Raw genomic sequence first — 17,841 nt, forward strand, 5'->3', positions numbered from 1 at the left:
CCTGAAGTGGGGGGTGGGGTACCTGGTGGAAGTGGCTGCCAGCACGAGTGCAGGAGTTGGAGTCAAGAGTGAGCCTCAGTCTATTATCATAGGTAAGATTGACTGATTTAAAAAAAAATCATGACATTTCAACATCCAGTATCAGATTTCCTTATGTTATCAATATTCACAAAGAATGATATTGTATCTCAGTATTAGTGGGTGATTTCAGCAGAACAACAGTGTGAATATTATCATGAAACACTAGGAATTGCCAAATGTATAATATTGTGAAAATCCTACTATTTTGATATGTGGAGTGATTTATGTGGGGGTGAAGCAGACTGAGGCTGATTTGACCCATAACTGATGGCTTGGCCTGTAGCATGTTCTCATTTCCCCAGTGTCACTCACATAATCCATCTCCAAGAGCAGAGCCTCAAGCTTGCAGTTATAATAGGTGGTGTGTTTGTGTGTCTGTTGATGTGCAAATGCATGTGTTTTCATGTGCTTACACAGTAATAAAAAGATGATCTGCTTGCTTAAAACTTTGCATGTATACACATATGTATAATGTGTGGGTTTTTATCTTTACAGGTGTGTCAAATCAAGTCAGATTTTATTTATATCAAGAGGCCTCAAGGGGCTTTGCAATCTCCTTAGCATACAACACCCTCTGTCTTTAGACCAACAACTCCCCCATAAACTTGTTAACTGGGGGAAAATGGAAGAAACTGAGAAAGGCTCCCTCCTCCAGGATGGACAGAAAAAAGAAAGAGAGAAGAGTGTGTATTTGTTCCTGTTAATGGGTGGGACCATCTGTTTGTTCTCTGAGTCTAATACTGCTCCAAGAAATAGTGTGAAGAAGACTGGTCAGGGTGAGCTGTGATTGGAGATCAATACAGACCACAATCCTCTGTGTTTTACTGGCAGCACAGTGAATTAGATCATGAGCTAAGCAAACAACCTACTCACCTGGTGGTTTGTTACAAGTTTTAGACTATTTCTTTTTCGGTCAGCACACTATATTTCAATACACATTCTCAAGCCCCTCAGTGAGTCATGGCCGAATGTCTTAACTTTCACCTTGAAGCAGTAAATCATGCACAGCAGCATGGTTATTTCCTGTTTCTCTCCAGTAACTATTCAGTCAGCATCACATTGATATTGTGTGTCTATCCCAGCTGGGGGCGGCTGTGGCTCAGGAGGTAGAGCGGGTCATTTCCTAACCGGAGGATTAGCAGTTCGATTCCTGGCTTGTCCAGTCAACATGTCGAGGTGTCCTTGAGCAAGACACTGAACCCCCAGTTGCTCCCGGTGATGTCACCGGTGTGTGAATGCGTGAGTGCTTGGGAGTGCGAATGGGTGAATGGCCAAATAATGTGTGAAAGTGCTTTGAGTGTGCTGTAAAAGCATAGAAAGGCGCTATACAAGTATAAGACCATTTATCATTTATCCCTGTGCCCTCAGGTAAGGAGTTCCGGGATGTGATCATACATGGAAACCGGAATAACAGCATCACAGAGCAGATCACTGATGTAGTGAAACAGCCTGCTTTTATTGCCGGTATCGGAGGGGCCTGCTGGGTCATCCTCATGGGCTTCAGCATCTGGCTCTACTGGAGGAGAAAGAAGAGAAAGGGCCTGAGCAACTATGCAGGTTAAAATGATCATGGTCTCATAGTCACTTACTGTATGCAAATTATCTGCTGTTGTACCTTAGCAATCATTGGAAACCTCCTCTACCAAATAATTGTATATTTCCTCTGTCAAAGCAAGACTATTTCAGTACTACATTATCAAATGAATCAGCACAGCACTGATTAAGCTTTGAAGAAGCTGCTAGCAGTGAGGTTTAGCTAAGGTGTTAAAGGTCAAATGGGAGACAGATGTCACCTTGAATTATATCCAGCGAGCTGTAGTTTTTTTTTTGTTTTTTTTTTGACAAATCTGCCCACAGTGTTGGTTAATAGCCCAGGGTGGTCGAGCCGAGCGGGCAGACTGGACTCTCTCTGCTGGTCACTGCTGCTGGAGTTCATCCAGCTCTCCTCCTACACACTGACTCTGACATCTTACAGAGTGACCCCCAGTCAATACTAGCAACCACCAAGTCCACACACACACACATACATACACTACTAAGAGTACAAGATTTAATTAGAGAGCAGAAAATGGTAATGAACTTACACTCTGGTGTTACAGTCTGTGTGTAACACAATATCATAATATTAGCTCGTTCCTTATTAACAATTAGAGATTCAAGAGAAATACATATTTATGTCCGCTTTTTTTCTTATTTTTTGCAAGTCAAAAGGAGTGTTCACAGCGGCAGCTTGTTTAATTTGCTCTTTATTTCTGTTTGTTACATGTGTTTGTGTGTTTTCTTTGGTTTGAGCCACCGTCTCTGCACCTCTGTAGCCTCTGAGCTGGCTGCTTTCCTGGCTGATGCTCTGCACACTGGGTGACAATGTGGTCTTACATTCTCTGACCCTCAGTGGCTCTCAGGTTGACCCCGTCCACAGTGTGCAGATACCCCTAAAGCACCGCTTATCTCTGCAGGCTTTTAACACACAACTTCTCTGTCTTCTTGTTTTGCAGTTCAGTCCTTCACCTTCACCCCTGCAGGTACTGTTCATTTGTCCTGTCTCCTCAACCCACCTAGATTCCATCTCCTGCCCGCTTATATATAAGCTTATATGATTGGATTATTAGACTGATGGTCATGGCTAATGCAAATCCAAACCTCGTACTGATGAAGGTGGCAGAGAAACTAATTTACAAGTCAAAGAAATCCAAATTTGTTATTGGCCATGTCCAGGGCCCTGCAAACTTAAACTCTTATCCCTGCCCAACCGACAGCCTTTAATTACACGTTGTCGTATTTGTGCGTATTTCTGTTGTGGCTATCTGTTGCTCAGTGAAGTTTCATCCTGTTTTATGTCTTTGTGTGACAGTCTTGTCATGCCAGGCAAGGCTATCCATTTTACACCTCCTCAAATAATCATATTCCTTTTTGTTTTCTTTTCAAGTCCAAATTGTGTTAAAATTTACAAATCTGTACTTTATAGGTGTTATTTATGCAAATGGATAGTGTGTTTTTTCTTTTCCGTCTGTTTAGTTTTTGTGTTCTTTGCTTGTGATGCGTTCCTTAGGTATCCTTTTCCGTCTATGTAGTTTTTGTGCTCTTTGCTTGTGATGCGTTCCTTAGGTAACGTCTTTTGCTTATTGGCCAACTACAGCCATTTTGATGGGTGTAAACAGTGTTAATTGTCAGCGTCTGTCCTATGCGGAATGAAATCAGTGGATGGAGAGAAGGGTAACCTATCAATGACACTGAGTAGTTGGGTGTAAAGAGAAAGTTAAAAAATAAAAGAAGTAAAGTGATTATGGATTTTAAAAAATTATGCTTAAAGGCGTCTGTGTGCTGTTTAGAATCTGTGCAACTGTTAACTGCAATACAGTCAGTCAAAGGTCAGCACATTTCACTTCCCTCTGTTTCCTGGATATACTGACAACCTCAACAAATAGTATTTTTTGATAAAATACACATGTTAGCTGTCTGGTCCCTGTGGATCCTCCCGCCAAATCCCAATTTACTCTGAGCCTTTCCACAGCTGTAACAACAAATTATGGAACGCATTAATATGTTAGTGAAACTTCTGGTTTTAAATTGAAAGCAGACCTCACAGGAGCCAGAGAAGAATCATGTATTTTCCACTAAAATGACTTTTGAGAGGTAAGCGCAAAACAAGGTCAATTGTAGCAGAGACTGTAGAGTTAGAGTGAGGTGATATTTAGAACATGAGTCAGGTTTCAGCTGAAGAGCCTTACTGTGCAGCTTTTCTCTGTATTGACAATTAGTTGATGCATCGAGAGCATCCTGTCCCAACCTCCTAAAGCTGTCAGTTCAGGACAGGTAAATCACTAAAGTGTTGAGGCGCACAGCCAGCAGGAGAGAGATTTGATGGAATTTTTATACGCTGATTATGTCCACCCTCACCCCCCCATAATGCTTATTAAAAGGGATTAATCTGTATTCATACTGGAGAAAGTGCTTATCTGGAAGACAGCCGTGAGAAACACAGTTATGCTGCCGTGTCACTCTTGCTAACATAAAAGTATTCCACAGCGGCCCAGACATGTGCCTGAGCACAGATAGGGACTTGAGAGGCCTTCTCAACACACAGCCTACCCTGCCTCCACCTCTTTCTCCTGTCAGTCCTCTCTTAAACCACAGAAAATTCTCTAATGTGGGTTTGTTGGTTGTGGAGCAAACAGAAATGGTTATAGCTATGAGTGAATAAAGTCTGTCTTGAGCTGTCAGAGCTATATTTTATTCAGACAGACCTGCAATGTTTGTTTTATCTGAGTAAAGCCAGTTAAGGAAATGTAGCTAATGGTAATGATGCATTAAAGTGTCCTGTTAGCAACCTCTGTAATCTGTTGTGAGAGTTTCCTCTCCCTGTCGTCTGTGTTACTACGCCATCCACAGAAAAGCCCCCTCTCTCACCCATGCCCCAGCTTGTTGTGGAATCAACCTGAAAGAAACAAAAAAGAGAAGAGGAATGTTCAGTCTCCTTCTCTCTTTAATCTCCATCTGTGGAACAAATGAGCCAAATTACTAACAGCTCTCCTCTCTCTTGAGTAAACCAGCCCTCTTTTTTCCTCATCTTTTCCCCTCACTGGTATGAGGTGATTTCCAAAGCTCTTGCTACTTCTTCTGTGTTTCCTGTGATCTACTGAAGTTCTGACATGCTTAGAACTCTTGATGCTGCTCTGTCATCATGGTCGTTGAACGGAGATGAAATGGATCCTTCACAGCCGTCTCTCACGTTGAGCCATGGAGTTTTACTAGATGCTGACAAAGAGCGGCCCTTGTTATCTATAGATCACTGTAATGGAACAGGCCACATGGCTTCTGGGGAGCCCTGCTATCTGAAGGATCAGTAACTCAGCCTCCCCACTTGCAGATAGAAAATTCAAAGTGATTAATGGGCCCTCTGCCTTTTCTAATCATTTTTTGGCTGAGATTTAATCATAAATCTGATAACAACTCGGCAGCAAAATAAGAAAGATGAAATGAGTTTTCCCTTTCATCAGGCATCTTGTCCTTGAGGAACACATGACGTCTCTACTTATGCAAAGCAAAGCAATATCCAGTCATCATTGCACCCCGTTTTTTTAATCTTCATGAAAGGCATTGGACACAGGGGGACATGTGCATCCCTTAGTAAATCCATCAAGTATCTAGTTGTGGAAGAAAACGTGACAGAAGAATCCATAGCTGTTGAAGTGCAATGGCAAACTGGACAATACTATAGAGACAATGTATTTTATCTTAATAATGGAAGTAAATCCTGGTTGTTTGCCATGTATATTAGAAAAACTTAATATCTGGCTTTGTCTTTTTTCCTCTTTCTCTCTTTTCTGACTTTAGTGACATTCCAGCGGGTTGATGGTGGTCTGATGAGCAATGGAAGGTGAGTGTCCACCAGAAACAAAATCACAACACCAAATGACTGTTTAAGTCTTCCCATCATTATTTCATTCTGTCTCCTCTAAGTGTTAACATAGGCTTTCCTCCACAGCCATGCATTAAATCTACAACAAGCTGCGAGGATCTACAGTAACACTGATAAATGACTGATAGATAGATAGATAACCAGTACCTGTTTTTGTGCAAACTGGCTTTCAAATATACATTTCTACCACATCTCTGTTCACGCATCGATAGATGTTCTCATAAATCTCCTCAGCAGAATTAACAGAAACAATTTAAGCAGAGAGCACTTTTATTTTATCATTTATCTTCCACTGCTGGCTACAGGCAACCCAGAAGCCCTTCGGAATGATAAATTTGCCTGTCACCTTGCGTGGGCAGCTGGGATCTGAGCACATGTAATAATGTAAAAATAATTACCCAGGGGAGAGGTGCGTGGAGGTACCCTGCTTGTACCCCTGTACAGCCTGCTCTATTTCATTGTGTGTTAGTGAAAGAGAGAGTGGCTAGAGAGAATTGGGTGCATCTCAGTGACACTATGGCTTTGTGGGTATTCAAGAGACTCCCCTGAGACTCTTGGCCTTTAGTCTAACTACTGGTTATCACACCTGACTAGGTAAGGCTGCCAGATAGCAAGAGATTGTCAAGTAAATCTGACTCTGTGTTTCTTAAAGATTTTGGGAAGGCGTCTGCTCTGCAGTCTGGTTTCAGAATTTTTTATTTATGCTTTTTTTCTTTTATTTTTCCCTTATTGTGTGTGTATGACTGAATGCCACAATGGATATTTTTCTATATTGTTCTGTGAGCTGCAAGCAGGTTCTCAATGAATTAGCCACGCCACTTGCCATGCATTTTCTCATCTACTTTCTGCTGTAGTGTTTTTCCTTCAATTTTCCACATAAGTGGTTCTGATTCTCACTCCCGCAAATGGGATTTGAAATGTCTGTATTTCTTGTGCTGTGTATTTGTCATACCTTTAGTCACTAGCAGCAACTGCCACAGTTTTCACGACACTGGAACAGGATGCAGTCTCGGGCTGTTATTCTACAGTAACACAAGCTTCTGATCCCTTAGTCACTCTAGTGCCATCAAATCCCAGATGTTGCAACTACCCCATCTGCCCAGAAAGTGAAAACGTGCTGCAGAGTATCAGAGGAAAATGTGTTCATTTGTTACATGAGATGTTTATTGCATTAATTAGACAATACCAAATGACGCCTCGTCTGTTTCCAGTTTCTCATTGGCTCTTGCCAAATTGCCCTGACTGAACAATTACACTTAATCGATCGCAAAATAAATGATTCATGGAAGATGAATAGGATGCAGATTGGAGGACCTGGATGATTTGACTTTGGCTGCTCAATTGAAATTGATAAAAGCTGATAAGGGCTCATTCCTTATCCCCCTGCCAATAGGGAGATGCTAATTAGGAGGTAGTAATAACTTCCTATCTCAGCACTGATCAATATTTTAGCAAAGCAGATTCACTCTTATATGCAGTGGGAATGGATTGAGCACTGCAGCAAACAGGTTTCATTAACACTGTTGCCATAGGGATTCCTTCACATCCCAGATCTGAATGTTAAATGACAGCATGTTCCCTGAGAGTGAATTTTAAAAGTGTGTGTTAACTATGGTCTAGTCCAAGTCCCAAGTTCCATTCACTAGTCCGTGAGACCATAAACACCTGATTTATGAAGTTGCTTTGGAATTAATTTCTCTCACTTGGCTTATTTATGGGAAGCTTGGTGTCAGGCATCATAGGCAATATTTATGGACTCCTACCTATCACAAGAAACTGAAACGTCGCACAGGAAGAGGGAATGATCCAAATAAAATTTTATCTGCCAAGGTTGCCATCCATCCTAGGTTGGGCATTGATTAAAATTCAGGTGTCAACTTTTCGTTAGACGTATGACCTGGTGTCCACCCCGCCACCCGTTTAACATTGCCCCACTATCTCACACATGTGCACTCTCACATACGCACACATATATAACAAATCTCCCCAGTAGAAATCAGTCATATTCTAATCATCCTTAGGAGGAATACAGCTATGTGATAAACACAAGTCCGATGCAGCTACTTCCACTGTCAGCTCCTTGTCTTTGAAATGGTCTTTGTCTAGTGGTCTGGGGGAGGACTCGCTTGAGCACACAGGACAAGCAAAACAAGCAACGAAGCAAGGGCATGGTCTTTTACTTTAGGCAGCGTACATTTATGCTGTAGTATTGCTGGAGTCAACAAAAGAGTCCAATGTCCTCTTCTTTTCAGCTACTTTTAGTCTGACAAATGCCAAGCACATAAGAGGCGAGGAGGAGGGATAAAAAGAAAGATGGGGGTGTATGAGGAGAAAATAAAGGAAAATAGAGTAAAAGAAAGATTGTATGATGAAAGAGAATGATGACAGTCGGGGAGCATGGCAGCCAGAAAAAGGGGTAGAAGGATGTGGAGAGATGTATTACCCTATAAAAGTGCATGTGTCTGATGCACAGTCATCAATTTGAATGACTTGTCTCCCCTGAGGGCCTGTTTTGGCATTCAGGAACCACAGCGAGGGCTCTTAGCTTGCCAGAGCTACAGTTCATTTGGACTTCCCTTTTGTGGAACAGCTCTTCTCATTAGAACTTGTGGATGAAGGAGAGACTGACTGGAGCACACCCATTACCCACCCTTGTCCTCAGGGCTGGACTCTTTCTCAGCCCCTTAGAGCCCACATGTCACACCACTGAAGCTGAGACAAAAAGCCCCATCAGGCAGCCGCACTGCAAGCTACCAAGGTCTGCGGCATTTCGGAGTGCACATGTGTATTTTCTTGTAAATCCTTCCTATATTGAAATAAACATTCTCAATTTTTCTTTGTATTTTAATCACTTTCACTGCCCCGCTATTAGAAACTCATGCAGTGTATACTGTAATTCATCAAATAAACGGACGCAAACAAAACCATTTAATTCCATTGCATCGCTTATTCTCATTTAAGTCCATCTGTGTTACCCCTGGTAGCAAAAGCCCCAGACGTGATTGTACAGTAAAGTGGCCCTAACAGCCTCCCAGCAGTCACCCGTAACAGGTTAAAGCTTTAATGGCTGCTTTATATGGTTCTCCCCACCTAAGGCGGGGCACAACACCTGTTAAATGGAGCTGCTCTCTCCCATATGCAGGCATCCCACAAGTGGGCCGGGGCATTATGGTGAGGCTAAGACCACAGTTTGACATCTCATCAAACAAAATCTAGACTGTCTGGACATCACCACAAGGGGTTGATGGGAAAACACAGCAGAATGTACAAGATATTGATGAACAAGGAGACATAAAGATGTCGGGATCAGCATGCACTGCTGCATGTGTGCAGAGAGCAAATGCTTGCATTAGTGTCTCCACAGTGTGTTTTTGCATTAATAACTCAGAGAATGTGACAAACACACCACAGGAGAGACAGAGATATAAAGATTTGTGTTTACCTGCAGAAATTCCTACAAGAAATGTCTCTGTACAGTATTTACCCCCATCTCAGAAATGTTTTATTAGCTTCAGAGACTTAAAGCAAACTCATCTCATGTGCACAAACTAACATTTAAGCATATGTTTGTATTTTTTTCTTTTATCTTCACACTGTCTTGCTGCGGATTGCTGTCAGGTTTTTTTATTCATAATTTCTGAATCTACTAACATAATGCAAAATTTACCTATGCATTTTACCAAATTGGGCATTTTTTTGTTACAAAAACTCTGGTACATGTGTAATTTCACAGCCTATGTGTAATCTATTGTTTCTTCCTGTGTTTCTGTTTAGCCGGCCAGGTCTGCTGAACGCCAGTGACCCAGGCTACCCCTGGTTAGCGGACTCGTGGCCCGCCACCAGCCTGCCTGCCAACAGCAGCTCTGGGGGACCAAATGACCTGAGTAACTTTGGCCGAGGAGGTGAGTGCCTTGGTGCCACCCCAAGTGCTTTGAGAAAGGCGTTGTAAGAGATGAAAGATGATGACCTGCCTTTTTTTTTGTTCTACCAGAGGTCTTGTTGTTCTTCATGTGCATACTCTATATGCATGCGAGATATATACATGAAAGCATATTGCATGTGAGTTTGGATATACTGTATATTTATATACCACATCAGAGGTCGACTAGAGCGTTAACAGCAGGGCATCTACTATCAGCAGCCTAAGTAATGGCAAATAGTTCAGCCGAGTGTCATCGCCCATACATCAGAGCAGGAGAATGTGAGTGGAGAGATGGGCAGAGGAGCAGGCGGTGGGTGGGTGTTTGAAAGGATGGTCTTGAGCAGCCAGTCGTGAAGGACAAGCGCAGCTTGACTGCCGCAGATGCGGACACTTCCGCCATGGCTCTACATCATCTCCCCTTCAATGGGCAGGCAAACCTCACTATGCAGAGTCTGCTTGCTCTTTCTCTCCCTCTTCTTCTGACATCACACACAGAGCAGCAGCATTATCCCTCATGTATATGAACAGTCCAGAGAGGAGACTGAGATATCCACACATTTGGAGAGGGACAGCTGAGAGGCTGAGGGTTGGAATATATGAATAACTAGAATGATTTTTTTTCCACTGAAGTGAACCTGTTAAGTGCTGTTCCTTAAGATGTGAGCTGACCCATAAGCACTAAGACTCACACTTTAATTCCATCACTCAAGGACTATGTGCGCTTGAATTTCATTCAAGGCCAGACACATAGTTAAATAGCCCACATCTTTATCTGCTACGAAGAAGGTTTTATTTAAATACTGCGGGGTTACAGGTGAGGTGAGTGTTTCTTTTAAAGGGCAACTTCCCCATAAACTTCCTCTCTTCCTATTTCCCAGATCTCCCCACTGGACAAGCAGATAAGACAGGCACCATGCTCTCTGATGGAGCCATCTACAGCAGCATAGACTTCACTACCAAAGCCAACTACAGCAGCCCTGGCCAGACATCCCAGGCCACCCCTTATGCTACTACTCAGATTCTCCACTCAAGCAGCATCCACGAGCTGGCTGTGGACCTGCCTGAAGCCCAGTGGAAGGCCTCACTTCAGGCCAAGCAGGAGATGGCCAACCTGGGCTACTCCCTGCCTGACAAAAACTCCTGCAATAACAGTGAGTGTGTTAGAAGTGATTTGTGAGCAGGGTTGTTGCTTAAAAGAGTCATTTTTACTTCAGCAGACACCACCATCCTGGTTAACTCTCCAAGGTTGAATAAAACCTAAAAAGTGTGGTGCAGTTAAGTCAATCCATTTTCTTGTTGGGTTTTCATGATGCTAACACTCCTCCTTCGGTTTGAGAGTCATTGCTAATCTATTTTAGCTTGACTAATATTTAAGAAAATAATCCAAATTAATTACTGTGGATTTGATGCCGGATTTTTTAAAGCCAAGTGGAGTTTCGTACTTAAGGTGTAATAAGTATTCCTCAGCCATATTCTAATACATATTTATGATCTCATTTTCCAACAGTCTAAAACAGATTAATTATAGTTTTTACATAGTGCCCCTAATGCAATCAGTCTTTAAAACTTAGTTTTCTAGTTCTTCCTGGCATCAAATACTCACATAGGATTATGTTTATGATTATATCTCTTTGAGGGGGTGAATATTGAATTAAAATCTCGACCATTAATTTCTAATTTCATAAAATGAGAAGAGTTTTGTGAAAGATTAACAGTGTTTGTCCAGCAATGTGTTGTCTGTTGCACAGAGATCAGAAAGTGAACGACATGTTCAGTCAGTAGCTTGTGGAGTATATCCTGAATATATCCTGCTTGCTTGATGCTCTAACTGCATGTTTGCATGTGCTTGTGCTAACTGCCAGTCACCTGATGCCATTGTGATTTTTACCCTTTAACCCCCACTGTAGCCCTCCTTTTCATTCCTGACTACCGATTGGCCGAAGGATTGTCTAATAGAATACCGCACAACCAATCACAAGATTTCAGCACCACCAGCTCTCGCAACAGCTCAGAGCGAAGCGGCAGTCTCTCAGGTTGGTTTACACAGCAGAGCATTGTAAAGCAAACCAGGACGCTTTCTGGGGCTGTGCCGCTTGACTTTATGAGTGACTGATGTCTTAATTGCTTCACTGATCTATTATTTGCATGTACAAACCTGACCTCTAAGCAAATTTTAGTCAACACAGTCCCTCTCCCTTGCCATGAAGCTTTGCTCACTCAGCTTCCCAACTTGTTTTTGGTTTGTTTGTGTGTTTGTTTGTGTGTTTGTTTGTTTTTTATACCAGATTCTGAGTTTAAGAGCTATTACTGTATGTAGTCATGTTGTGATATAGGATAGGAATTGACCGTTTGGTGGAGCAAAACAAAAGAAGAAACTGAGATCAGAGAGAGAACAGTACTATTATCTCCTAATAGGATATGGCTGCAGTGCTAATGCAGGGTTTCTGCCATTGTTGCTGGTCCTTGTAAAGACTTTGTCTCTCACCATGTGAGTGAGCAGACGGGAATAGGGGCAGAGGGAGTCTTTCAGACAGAGCGGGCTATATACACACATACACCATTAGAGATGCTTGGCTGGGTAAAGTGGCAAAAATACCTCCCTTTTCCCTCTTCTCCTAATGGTGGCCAACTACACTAAAACCCATGTTCAGAGAATTACAATGTCATTTATAAGACACCAAGGCAGCCCTCTGCCTTCCTCCCCATCCACTCCTTTCTTTTATCTAGATACAAGCCACTGCCTTAACTGGTCTCTAATTCAATACTCTGGCACACCGAGGGCTGGAGAGAAGGATTTGAAGTGGCCATGCCCCACAGGCAGATTCTTCCCACAACCACACAGGTTACTGAAGGCTTTGACTGGGCTACTGGGCCTGGCACATGCTGTATTTTATTTTCATGGGATGAAGGGAAGCAGATAAAAATATATATTTCTGTCTAACAGTAAACAGCACATAAATGCCGAGTATATACTTTAAAGAAATAGTTCAGCAGTTTGGGGAAATATGCTTATTAGCTTTATTTCCCAAAGATGAAAAGACACAGTATCACATCTCTCTGTTAAATCTTAAGCTACAATCAGCAGCTAGTTTGATCAGCATAAAGCCTAGAAGCAGGGAGAAACAGCTAGACTGGCTCTGTCCAGAAATAACAAAGTCTACCTACTATTACTTAACCCCTTTAAAACTGCAACCTGTGAATCGTACTCGAGCTTTTGTACAGAATAAACAAAAAAAGATATGATAATAAGCTTTAAAGGTGCAGACTTTTCATCTTTGGGCACATCCAGGATAGCCTTTCAAGTCTTTACTCTAAACTAAAGTCATGTCTCCAGGCTGAGGCTTAAAGTTAGGGTTAGCAGACAGACGTGAGATTGCTATCAATCTTCTCATCTTAGTCTTAGCAAGAACATGAGTAGTCATATTTACCAAAATGATGAACTGTTTATGTGTCGTGATTTAAGTGAAAGGAAACTATATAAATGTTCACAGTTAATGACCTTTCACCTCATCATACATACTAGCTCGTAACAAAAACAGGAATGTAAACTGTATAATGTGCAGGCACAGACTTCAGAGTTAAACAACATTGCACCTAGACTGTGAGAAGTAAATGTAAATACAATAGAGTGAAATGCCTAAAATATTAATGTATGCAACTTGAAAATGTGAATCAGCACAAGCTAAGCTTTGATTCAGACTTCAACCAAAGTAAACTCAGCATTTGAAGGGAGGAAGAGTTGAAGTTGTGGTGCCTCGCTCTCCCTCTACGGAGATGGAAGGAATAATGAACGCCAGGTCTGAAGGAGGAGAGTGGGATGAAAAGGAACAGAAATAGAGCAGCTTTCATGGCAGCATGGGTCCCCACTGGGGAGATGAAGCTGCTCATTAAAACTTAGTATAAGGCAGGAGATGTAGCTGGTGTTTTCTTCGTCTTCTGTAGCAGTTAGAGACCCTGAAGAATCCTTGTTCACCTGCTCTCACACCAGACTGTCTGTGAAACGCCAGGATCATATGAAGTTCATGGTAGTGTGTGACCTGTTGTGCATCCCACCTTATTATATAACTTGTTCTAATTAAACTTAAGATTATAGTACTTTATGTCCTTTTTGAAATTATTCCCTAACTTTGTATCTGGCTGCTTAATCTTTCTAGTGGCTCTGCTTTGTGGCTTTTCCCCTCAGCACTGACGCACCCAGTGAAAAATAAAACAAGCTCAAGGCTATGCAGCCCTACAGTTACAGGCTGGGAGCGTCCAAACCCTGGGTATAAATACCCAATGCTGAATCTATATTTAGTGTGAGTTCCCCTTTGAAGGGAAGCCTAGATTTGTCAGAGGAGATGGCTTCACTGTGTAATCCCTGTATAGCTCCTAGCCACAGCCTCTTTCTCTGTATTTTTCATATTTGGGGTGAGCTGTTGTAATTCCGGTGCCAGACCATCCTTCCCTAAAAGAGGCTCATTTACAATATTGATAGCTGGTCTTGTGTGGAGAGACTAAGGATGATTGAACAATCATGTCAGCTCACCATTTATTTGTAAAAGTCAAGTGTCGCCCAGAGGTACAATCAGGGAACCTAATTACTTTCAGACTATACTTACTGTACTCTGTGGTGCTGCCTGCCTTAGGCTTATAGTTGTTTCTTTTATTACTTCTATTCTTTATTAATTTCATTTTGACACTTCTTCTGTCTCCTCATGCCTGATATTTCCTCTCCTGCCTCAACATTTACAGTCTACCCTGCTTATCTTTGTAGCGCTTTAAAAGACTTTTAACAGCAACATTATCAGATTTTTCTGGACTTAAAATACAGAATATTATGCAGCATTTGTGATTTTTCTGCCATCTGGCTTCTGTATAAATCAATAGAAATGTACATAAGTGCTTCTTTAAGTTTATTTTGATGACAGCGATCTACTTTAACTGTGCCTGAGTCAAGTCAGTTCATTAGATTAAATTAGAGTCTGTTGATGCTACACTACACAAGATTCAATATTGGCAGCTTTTTGTGGCACTGAGAAGGATGATTACAGACCTTTGGCAGGAAATGCTAACCAACAAATGACAGTTACAAATGTTTCTACATAGTTTCTCAGCGACAGCTTTTACTGGTCTGTGCGGCTGATGACGTCAGCTTGAGGTATTTTCTGAACTGAGATGTGAGTTGTTTCCTGTTAGAGAGGCACTTCAGCCTGCCATAAATGAATCTATACTGTTTATACTGTAGGTTTGTCTCTTTACTTCCCTTTTATATGCACAAGAGAGGAAATATGAAAGCTTAACGCTCAAAATAAATAGTGCTGTAAACCTAATGGATATTGTGAGGTGAAATGAGTTGCAATGCAACTATTGTATGGGAGCAAGTGTACTGTATGCATTGACAAAGAACAGACTGTGTAATGAATTGTTAAGAGATAGTAATACTGTATGCTGACCATTGGCAGTACTGCTAAAGAGACACTTCTACATAATGACTGAATAGAAAAGATCTTTGTAAGGTCACAAAACATGTTTGCCCATGTTGTGTTGGAGCAACAGTTATTGATTCATACATGTACAATCTTCATATTACATGTACAATTACAATACACTCAATGCTTAGTGGAGTTTTTGGTCAAACGGGTGTGAATTGTCTCAACTTTCTAAATCACTGAATCTTGTATTTTCTGAAATTACCTTCCTTTCTCAACCAGTTAATGTGGAAGTACACTGAACAACGATGTACTACAGTATATAGCACTTGTTAGCTGCTTTTGGATGAGTTATATAGACCTGAAAAAAATAATCCTTTACTGTGTCAACAGCAATGAATGACTTTCTTAATAACTGATTTAGCTTTATGCCTGTTGTTTTTTTGTTTTTGTTTTTTGTCTCTGAATGTGTGTAGAGCATTTCCTGGATCCAGTGTCTTAGTTGTGAGGATATACTACTGTGTTTTTATTTGTCTTCTGTGATAGTACACTACATAACTTTGGGTCTTGGACTCTTAGCTGAACAAAGCAGCCAATTTCAAGGTTTCAGAAATTGTTATTGTTACTATGTACCGATCTTTTATAGACCAAAACAATAGCTGATTAATGGAAAAAAACAACAACAACAACCTGAAATAAGTGATAATTAGTTGCAGCCCTGTTGTTAGGGTAACATGTTCTCCCCTATTATTAAAAATCTGTAGATGTAATTGTAGTGACAGAATTGTAAAAGGATTGAGTTCTTACTGCTGTGGAAGTTGTAGTAAAATATTTTCAAATATGCCACTGAGTTAAGAAGTACTGAAAGTGACAGTAAAAATTGTTAAACAATAAGCTTTTTTTTTAATAAACTGTCAGTAGGTAAATAAAAAGACAGCTTTAAAATGTTACTGTAAATAAATTACACTTGGTTTTATTTATAGGCTTCAAAGCTAAATTTAATTCTATGAATTGACTTGAAACTATGAAAAGACTTGAGAAATACACTATATGCTGTATATGCCAACTTAAAAACAGATTTGGGCTTGAATTCAAATGTATTATAAAAACAAGGTTTCTTCCAGGGTGACCAAATCGTGCAACACCTAGTATTGACCTGGCTGGCAGATTTATAAAGATGGATGGGACAGAGGAGAATCTGGTGCTGGAGGGATATGAGTGGAAATGGATGGGGTTAGTGGCTCTCCGGTGTAATAAAAGAAATGAAAGTAGTAATAGACTCTCAGTGAATTCCATTAGGGGCATACTGACACTACACAATCCATTCATTATGATGATGCTGTGAAGTGAGATATTTCTTTGTGGAAGGTAAAGCCTGGTGTTAAAGGGGACACTGAGGAATGGGTGGATCACAAAGGTCTGCCTCACCCTCATTTACTGCCGTTCTCTCCTGTTTCTATGGAGATTTGAGGCTTTTCAGCCAATCAGTCATTGGAGGCAAGCTTTTCATCAGGCAACCTTGAGCATTTTTATGTAAGACCTGACAGGCTGGAGCCCACTGAAAATTTGTGTTTGAAATTACACCTGAAGTTCCAAGGGTATGCTGAAATTGAGACCAAATACATCCATAATCTAAGTAACACGTTCGAACTAAATTGAGTTTCTTTAGAATACACATTTGTCACCTGGCAAAAGCATGTAATGTGCAATGCTATCCCACTGCTATATTCATTTTTTATTGATTTTCTATAACAATCATGTTTTCTCTGACTCTATCAACTACACCGCCGCCTTTTGTAGGTGGAAAGGGAGGAAAGAAGAAGAAGACCAAGGCTGGCTCCAAACCCACTAAAACCAATGGGTCCAACTGGGCCAACGTACCCCTGCCCCCTCCCCCTGTTCACCCTCTGCCCGGCACTGAGATGGACCATTATCCCAGTGAGCACAATGAAGGAGGAGGGTATGTTCACTAGGGATATAAACAAATACAAGTACATAATTTGGATATGAACGGCTAATGTGCTGTTTGAGGATTTCATACAGATGTCATCACATTTTTGCTGTAATACTAAAGTTTACCTGACTGAATTTAGGCACTGTAAATGGCTGAAATATACAGTATATTTATTTTGTTTCATCTGAGCATAAACTTAAAGAGAGTAGAAATGGCAGCTAAAACTACTGACAGAAAATTAATTAATTTAGCCATATAGACTCTTTCTGACAACAGACTGTCCCTGTTTCTGCTTCAGCTTGTTCATTGCTGTTACTGTATGTATCCTCTGACTGTTTAAGGAGTAGATATCTAGTGTCTTTCTTGCTGGAATGAACAAGATGGTGCTTGCCAACCTGAGCAGCACCACACGTTGCTGTGTGTGATGACAGAGTTCAGCTCTGTTTTCTCTGCAGCTAATTACTGTACTATTGTACATCTGGGGAAAAGTGCAGGATCAATGTGTATGTAGTCTGCACAAGCAGCCAGATACACACACATCCTCACTTAACACAGGCTCTTGCGCAAAGATTTATGTACAGATGGCTGTAGACCAGGCTCTCTGCTGATCCTGTCTTCTGTTTATGGGATAACTTCATTACTGAAAACTAAAAAATAATAATAAAAATGAAAAAAAACCCAACAACATTCGTGCAGTCTCATGTTGCTAATAGTGTGTCGATGCACAGATGGTTTCAAATTAACTTGTATACTGAATTCCACAGTGGAAAAAATTGCAATTGCGTTGTTCCATAAAGAGAAAGCCAAGAGACAGATAAACTGAGATGGAGATCCGTACAACAGAGGGTTATACCCCAACTGACCCTGAAGTGCACGTAAAAAGCTTCCAGCATTCTTACCGATTTTTGGTTTGATGTGTGTAGCAGAAACGTTTAAGTGATAGTGTGTGTGTTTGTGTGTCTATTTTGGGCCCTTTAGGTACTACAGTATGTCCTCTTACTCCCCTTTCTAATCTGGGAGTCATTCGCTTTAATAGGCAATCTAGCAAATGAAG

At 41.1% G+C, this 17,841-nt stretch overlaps 1 protein-coding gene across 1 annotated transcript in view; it reads left to right on the forward strand.

Moving 5' to 3' along the window:
* robo2 (roundabout, axon guidance receptor, homolog 2 (Drosophila)) overlaps positions 1–17,841 on the forward strand; it is a 261,870-nt gene that overhangs the window by 231,687 nt on the left and 12,342 nt on the right. Inside the window, exons 18-23 of the mRNA XM_020616827.1 lie at positions 8–92; positions 1,450–1,638; positions 5,416–5,458; positions 9,275–9,402; positions 10,301–10,573; positions 16,634–16,793. Coding sequence (XP_020472483.1) covers positions 8–92; positions 1,450–1,638; positions 5,416–5,458; positions 9,275–9,402; positions 10,301–10,573; positions 16,634–16,793 — 878 coding nt within the window. The remainder of the gene's footprint in view (positions 1–7; positions 93–1,449; positions 1,639–5,415; positions 5,459–9,274; positions 9,403–10,300; positions 10,574–16,633; positions 16,794–17,841) is intronic.

Source organism: Monopterus albus, unplaced genomic scaffold, assembly GCF_001952655.1.
Source record: "Monopterus albus unplaced genomic scaffold, M_albus_1.0 scaffold180.1, whole genome shotgun sequence".
NCBI lineage: Eukaryota > Metazoa > Chordata > Actinopteri > Synbranchiformes > Synbranchidae > Monopterus > Monopterus albus.